Source organism: Rutidosis leptorrhynchoides, chromosome 3 (assembly GCF_046630445.1).
Source record: "Rutidosis leptorrhynchoides isolate AG116_Rl617_1_P2 chromosome 3, CSIRO_AGI_Rlap_v1, whole genome shotgun sequence".
NCBI lineage: Eukaryota > Viridiplantae > Streptophyta > Magnoliopsida > Asterales > Asteraceae > Rutidosis > Rutidosis leptorrhynchoides.
The window spans coordinates 110,672,451-110,680,215 of record NC_092335.1 but is presented as its reverse complement, the minus strand read 5'-3'; the positions used below and the strand labels follow the sequence as shown (position 1 = coordinate 110,680,215).

At 36.5% G+C, this 7,765-nt stretch overlaps 1 protein-coding gene across 1 annotated transcript; it reads left to right on the top strand.

Moving 5' to 3' along the window:
• The first annotated feature begins 2,263 nt into the window (after positions 1-2,263).
• Positions 2,264-7,252, top strand: LOC139896656 (uncharacterized). Its single transcript, XM_071879302.1, has 10 exons — positions 2,264-2,635; positions 2,819-3,022; positions 3,366-3,511; positions 3,721-3,986; positions 4,591-4,670; positions 4,755-5,854; positions 5,936-5,996; positions 6,095-6,343; positions 6,422-6,683; positions 6,769-7,252. Exons 1-10 carry the CDS (start codon positions 2,264-2,266, stop codon positions 7,119-7,121), a joined length of 3,093 nt encoding a protein of 1,030 aa, XP_071735403.1. The 3' UTR covers positions 7,122-7,252.
• Positions 7,253-7,765: the final 513 nt, after the last annotated feature.

The window sequence follows — 7,765 nt, the reverse complement described above, 5'->3', positions numbered from 1 at the left end:
CCATCTATGAATGTTAAACCTCCGCCTCTGGGTTTTTCGACACCACAATATCCGTCAGCACCTAATGGTAACACTTCTCGAACATCATTCCATTTTCAACCTCAGTTTCAAATGGCACCACCTTCCTAGTTGACACCTCAGTACAACTTTCAATATCCTAACCAAACGATGAATCGAATCCAGACTCCAAGATTTCAACAACCATTATTCAATCAGGTTATAGGAGCTTCATTCTTCTCGAAAGTAGATTTGCTCTTCGGGCATCATCAAGTTTGTGTTCCTGAATCCGATATTTCGAAAACAACTTTTTGTATTAGATATGATCATTATGAGTTATTGGTTATCCCATTTGGGTTGAGGAATGTGCCAATAATTTTCATGGATTTGATGAATCGAGCGTGTCAACAGTTTCTCAATAAATTGTGAGAGTGTTCATTGACGATATTATGATTTATTTCTAGACTGAATCCGATCATGCTATATATTTGAGGCAGGTGTTGAAATTGTTGAAGGGTGAAAAGTTGTATGCAAAGTTCTATTCTAGTTACGAAAAGTTTACTATTGTATGACTGAAGGCAATGACATGATGGCCACCTACTCATATTTGATGATGTGACAAATGATAAAGTCATGACTACCATTTAACAAAGATATGTCCTTAGTTTGGATCTCATGATAAAAGATAGTAAATGATCATTTACAAAGATAAAACTGAACTATAATCATTTTTAATGATGATAATACGATATTTTCAGTTCATTGTCAATTTTAATATTTTATACTACCTTATATGCTAAATATTATTTGGGTGACAAATCGCAATACGCTTTTAGTGAATTATGAATTATATTATCTATTTAAGACATCACTTCACTTACACGTTATATTAAGACTCTGTTCCAGAGTTTTGTTTTGGACAGAAAGGAAGAGAAGTAGAAAGAAAATAAAAAAATGGTGTGTTCCCGAGTTTTGATTGGAAGGAAGGAAAAGAAAGGGAATGTATGATTTTAGCATGATTTTCCTTCCAATCTTTTATTCCAAATTAGAAGGATCCCAAATTCCCCCGTTCATTTCAATTCATTTAATTTCTTTACGGTAAAAACTCCGGAATAGAGTCTAAGGGATGTGAACTTTATACCACCTTTCTTCTCCCATTGTTAATTACAAAGAAAATGTATTCTGGACCATCCATGTGATGTTGGGCTACAAATTCCCATTCATAGCCCACAATGCTATCTGAGTTTGATTAATACGAGAAATGTGAATCTTATTCAAAACCACAGTACAAAACTTAGCGATGCCAAAAATGCTTTAAGAGAACGGTCAGAATAACACCCCGTATTCAGGACTCATGTCCGACCCGCATGCCCCTCGGTATGGTTTAAAGTTCGGATCCCTGTAATGCGGTTTGAGTTTTCGTCTGAAAGCGCGTGCGTGCGTGACAAAAGAGAGTATATGATGCCAGCAACTTGTCTTTCAAAAAAAAAAAAAAAAAAGATTATTAAAAACAAAAAAATAACAACAATGAAGGACAATACTTTTTTGGGATTATCACCAAAAAGTCCATTTTTTCAAACTTGTTTGCGTGACAGCCCATAAAAAAAAAAGTTTGACAATTTACCTTCGCAAGGAGCAAGGAGCCTCTTGCTCCCTTGCGCCTTGCGTCCTTGCGACCTTAGTCACACTTGAGAGCAAGGAGCAAGGTGCCTCTTGCTCCCTTGCTCCCAGGTGGAAGCAAAGACGCAAGGTGTATCTTGCTCCCTTGCTCCCAGGTGGAAGCAAGGGAGCAAGATGCACCTTGCGTCTTTGCTTCCACCTGGGAGCAAGGGAGCAAGAGGCACCTTGCTCCTTGCTCTTTGCTCTTAAGTGTGACTAAGGTCGCAAGGACGCAAGGCGCAAGGGAGCAAGAGGCATCTTGCTCCTTGCGAGGGCAAATTGTCAAACTTTTTTTTTTATGAGTCCTCACGCAAACAAGTTCAAAAAAATGGGCTTTTTGGTGATAATCCATACTTTTTTTTTTGTTTTATCATATTTGGAGTTGCATCATGATCCAGACTTCCAGATAATTTGGTAATATTTCTTACTGGGCTAGTTAAATATGAAGCCCAAAACCAAGGCCCAACTAAGAATTTACAATTCCAAATCTTTTCATTTCCCGCCCCTCAAATTCAAAAATCAAAAACTCAAATCACAGAAAGATAGATACAATCACACAGATTCACACACTTTTTTTTTTTGTATCTATCTTCTATCTATTTCTACAATGGCGATCCAATTTACAGATGAACAAAAGCTTCTGATTCACAAAATTGGTAAAGTGTTGGACGAAGCTAAAGGATCACGAGCATCTCATATTCGAAAACTCAGAGACCTAACAGCTCTCCGTGCTTCAATTCCTGCTGCTCAATTCTTCTCTGCTTTTTCCAAAACCCTAACTCCTATCTTCACTACACAGCGCCGTATCGCTTCCGTTGAACGCATCATTCAATTCGTTGCTAGTTTCGCTTGCATACGTGATCCGAACAATTCAGAGGCTTATGATTTGTTTTTTGAACAGTTTCTCCGGTTTCTCATTGCTAGCACTACTGCTGCTAATAGAACTGCTAGGTTTAGGGCTTGCCAAATAATTTCTGAGGTATATTTAATTGTTTTTATATTTTTTTAATATTATGATTGTTTTGTTTGTTCTAGTAATTGTTATTGTCTGTGATAAATTTAGTTATAATTTTATGTCTAATATCATAATAAATTTATCTGTTTCTATATCCGTTTCTATATTTATTTATAAGTTTTTATTTGATGGAAATTTTACTGATAGATCATAATGCGATTGCCGGACGACGCAGAAGTCAGTAGTGAGTTGTGGGATGAGGTGATTGATTGCCTTAAGGTGCGGGTCGGGGATAAGGTTCCAGTAATCCGCACATTTTCAGTCAGGGCTTTATCTCGTTTTGCGAATGATACAGAGAATAGTGACATTCTTGATTTATTACTTCTCACATTGCCTTTAGAACAGAATCCTGTGAGTTTTCTACCGTTATTGGCTAACACTTTATTGTATGTCAGCTTCTTCTTTCTACGTTCTTGCCAATTTGTTAATACATTATACATTTTGTAAAGGTTATGCTAGTTTTGTGAATCATGATACATGTTGTGATAACGTGTATGTATTTATATAACATATGATAATTGTAAAGGTTATGCTAGTACCTTGTCCTTAACATATATTCACCAACTAATAAAAAAGATGAGATAACGTGTCAGAATTTACAAGTTATTGTTGGATGCATTTGATAATTGTATCATTCAGAGTACCATGCTTTTTTATGAAACACCTTTTACCCAAATTTGTACTACATGTGCAGGATGTTCGTAAAACTATCCTGTTGTCCTTGCCACCTTCTAAAGAAACTTCTTCAGCAATCATCAATTGCACACATGATGTGAGCGAATCTGTGCGTAAAACAGCATATTGCGTTTTAGCCAACAAATTCCCCCTTCAGAGTCTTAGGTACCCGGCTCTCTTCATTTTCATTTTTATCTTTGTTCCTAGTGCGATCACCACTTTATAAATCTGAATCCCTATTTTGCTTTCTCTGATTTGTCTATTCAAGATGAAGTGTTTATGTTGGTTGTATCTTGTACAAATATCAAATTATCCGAACCTTATGTATGTGATACTCTAATTTCTAACATGGCTACCACTTATAATTTCAATAGCATTAAGCAGAGGACAATTGTACTTCAGAGGGGACTTGCTGATCGATCTGCATCAGTGACCAAGGAATGCCTAAATTTATTGAAAGATGAGTGGCTTATGAAGTCTTGCAATGGAGATCCAATTGAGCTTTTGAGGTATCTTGATGTAGAAACTTATGAATCAATTGGGGTTTCTGTCATGGAAGCCCTCTTGAAGTCTGGGCTTGTGAAGTTGCATGGTGGTCAAAGCATAAAACAGTTTTTATCAACATCCAATACAACTGAAGGTCAGTATGTGTGTGCGCGCGCTTATATACAGGATACATATCTATAGGGAAATCGGTTATATGAGGGGAGTAGAGAAACAATGTTTTTGACTCATTGGTGAATATTTTGCTGGTTACTAATTAATATTCACTACATTATAATTTTGTTTTTATTTTGTCAGTGAATTTTAAAGGCAAAAACATTGTTTTCTTGTATATATGTATATAATGTATACAATATGTTTGACCAAACTAGCTGGTAGTAGCTGATAGCTTATAGTTGTTAGTTGGTAGCTTGTAGCTGATAGCTTATGTCTTTAGGTGTATGGCAGTGTAGTTGAAATTGTTAAAATAAAGAGTAAAATGACAAAAAGCTAGGAGCTTTTTCTCAAACGCTAGTTCTATTAGCTTTTATCTTTTAGTTTTTTTCCCTACGTCTAAAAACTTTAAGCTCTTTTAACCAAACGATGCTTTCAATTATATATGAGCTTTTTCATAAAAGCTAAAATCTCCAAAAAGCTTCGTGCCAAACATAGCCATATTATACTCAAAGCTACTTTGAATTACTATAGAGAAGTAATGACGTTGTCTATTGCATTTGTGGTTTTGTTCATGTGTAAATCAGGATCTGGTACCCAACAAGTGGATGCAGAAGTTGCTTTGTATCTAAGGACTTTATGCAAGCACTTACAGACTGAGGCACAGGTAATTAGATGCAGTTTCCTTATCTGTTTTTCAACTTACATTGTTAAAGTTCTAATCTTTTTAACTCATTTGCATTAAAAACAGGCAAAGGGCTCTGATGCTGCAATGACTAGTGGTACTGAAGCTGCTGTATACGCGTCAGAAGCTTCAGATAGTAACGATCTTTTAGAAAAGATACTTCCAGAATCCGTTTCAGACTACATTGAGTTGATCAAAACTCATATCCTAGCTGGACAAACTAATCGCTTTATCGCTCGTCAACTGTTATTACTCTGTTCAATGCTTGATTTCTCTGACACTTCTAATAGAAAGTTTGCAGCAGCCTTTGTACTAGAATTACTAAACTGCCCTCTTCATCATGAGGTAGATGATGATGGTAATAAAGTTGTGATAGGTGACGGGATTAGTCTCGGTGGTGAGCGAGACTGGGCTGATGCAGTTTCGGGCTTGGCCCAAAAAGTACACGCAACTAAAGGTGAATTTGAAGAAATTGTGTTATCCGTTATAGCTGAGCTGGCACGACCCTGTAGAGAGCGAACAGCAGACTTTGTAGACTGGATGCACTGTCTTTCTGTAATTGGTCTTCTTTTGGAACATGCAAAATCTTTGCGTTTGATGTTTGGAAAGTCTCTAGAACCTTCCGAACTATTGCACTCGTTACTACTTCCTGCAGCCAAACACATTCACCTAGACGTTCAACGAGCTGCTATTCGTTGTTTAGGTCTTTTTGGAATTTTGGAGAGGAATTTAAGTGAAGATCTTGTAAAACAGTTGAGGCTTTCGTTTGTTAAGGGACCCACTTTAGTTAGTAGCATGGCTTGTAAAGCTTTGATGGATCTTGCAACATGGCATGCACCCCACGAAGTTGACAAAGCTATGAACTGTAATCTGTCATCACAATTTAAAGATGGTTCTAAGACTATTGAACCTGTTGATTGGAGTGATACAAATGAAGATATAGAGATAGAGTTAATAGATTTGCTGTATGCAGGATTTGATCGTACCGATTTTAGTAAGCCTGATCTCGTTGAAAACGAGTCTGCTCATGCTGTTCTTGCAGAGGGCTTTGCAAAAATCCTCCTGTTGAGTGAAAATTACCCGAGTGTATCTGTTGCATCTCATCCGTTAATTTTAACAAAACTCATTACCCTTTACTTCAGTCAAAAAACTGCTGATTTGAATCGGTAAGTTTTGATATAAGTTCGATTTATTAATTAATTAATTTATTAATATCTTTCTGTTATTGATCTTCTTTGTCTGGATAGGTTAAAGCAGTGCCTGTCAGTGTTCTTTGAGCATTATCCATCCCTTTCAATGAATCACAAGGCAAGTGAAGTATACAGTACAAGAAAACAAACATCTACAATCATTATTTTAACAGTAATTTACTTTTAATTATGATATGACTATTTGTATATGTACAGAAATGTATATGCAAGGTGTTTATTCCTGCCATGCGATCAATGTGGCCTGGCATCAACGGCACGAGTTCATCACCTGTGGTTATATCTAATTTGCGCAAGCGTGCAATACTTGCATCTCGTTTTATGTTGCAAATGTTTCAAGCGCCATTATATCCAAAAGAAACTGACCAGGCAGATGAAAACGACACTAATTCTTCAAATGACTTTGAGTATGGAGAAGAAGCCCTTGCTATATGTATTGCCGCCGAGGTATTCTATAAGATTTTGCAATATATTTTTAATTTCTTTAAAACATTACTTATGATTTTTTTATATTATTAATAACAGGTCCTGAGTTTCCCGAAGAAGAAAAATGCTGCTGAGAAATCCTACGTGTCAGCTATTACTAAAATACTTGTATTGCTTCATTTTAGCCCAACAAAACAAGACGCCATAAAGTTAATGAGGTTACTCTTGAATCGTGTTTCTGACGCCGTATCAGCTGACAAGGATATTTTAAAAGATGTCAAACAAATGGCTGATCTTTTGAAGGTATCAGATGGTTCACCAGATGAACCATTGCCATCAGATCAAGCTACTCTTTTGTTAGGTAACATAAAATTATATTATCATTACTTTTTTTGTAATTATCTTATAATTTGTGTCAGTTTCTAATGTAATGTATGTGTTAGCAGAGAAATTGGATCTACAAGTGAATATTGATTTTGAAGAGTGTACTCTAGAAGTGGAGCCCACACCATTGCCTAGGTCTACTAAGCCTGTTCGAACAAGGAGACGGGTGAGGCAAGAAAAGGAGTCATCATCATCCGATGAAGATGAAGAGGAAAGTGTAATCAATAATGTGGTCCCCACTAATCCAGTAATGATGAGTGTTCGTTCACAGAGGGCGTGCAAGTCTATAGCTCTGTCAAGGTTACTTTCCGTTACCAAACCTGTCAAGATTAACGGTGATGATGAAGAGGAAGATGGAGATGAAGATAATGTATCAGAGGTTACATCCGGGGATGACTCTGACGAGTCGTTTTGAGTGTGATTTTGCGATATTGTTTGAAAGAGTTTGTGTGATCTTGTTTTGGATTAACACTTAACATGCTGTTTATGTAAAGTGTAAACCCAATTTGTGTATGTTGTTATGCTTTAATGTGATCACTTGAGAATAAGACAATTTCTGACAGTTTGTAAGGTTCTTGGTCATTCCAACAAATTACAAGTTTTAAGCAGGTTGTTTAATGTTATTACACAGGTTGTAGAATCTAATGACAACATGATTGCTTTTGACCAATGATGTCTGTGTATTGGCTAAGCCCCAATCATTTTGTAAGGTCTATGCTGTTATGCTTTTAAGACTTGTTGTATCGGTTGCATAAGGGGGCGTGGGATGTACTATGTGGCAAGCAAGCAACACCAATTTATAGTGTATTGGGGCATTGTTTGGGGCATTGTTGGGGCATTGCTTGGGTATGCGTTGCAGAGCAACGGAAGAAGCAACGGCATTGTTGCTAAGTTTTTATTTTTTATTTAATTTAAAAATATTATTTTTATTCCCTTTTAATACTTAACCCAATTATATTTTTACACATCATTACAATACTCCCAACCCACACCATCAACCCACACCACCATTACTTCACACAAACAACCCACACGTCCTAGTCATCAAAAAGCAACCCA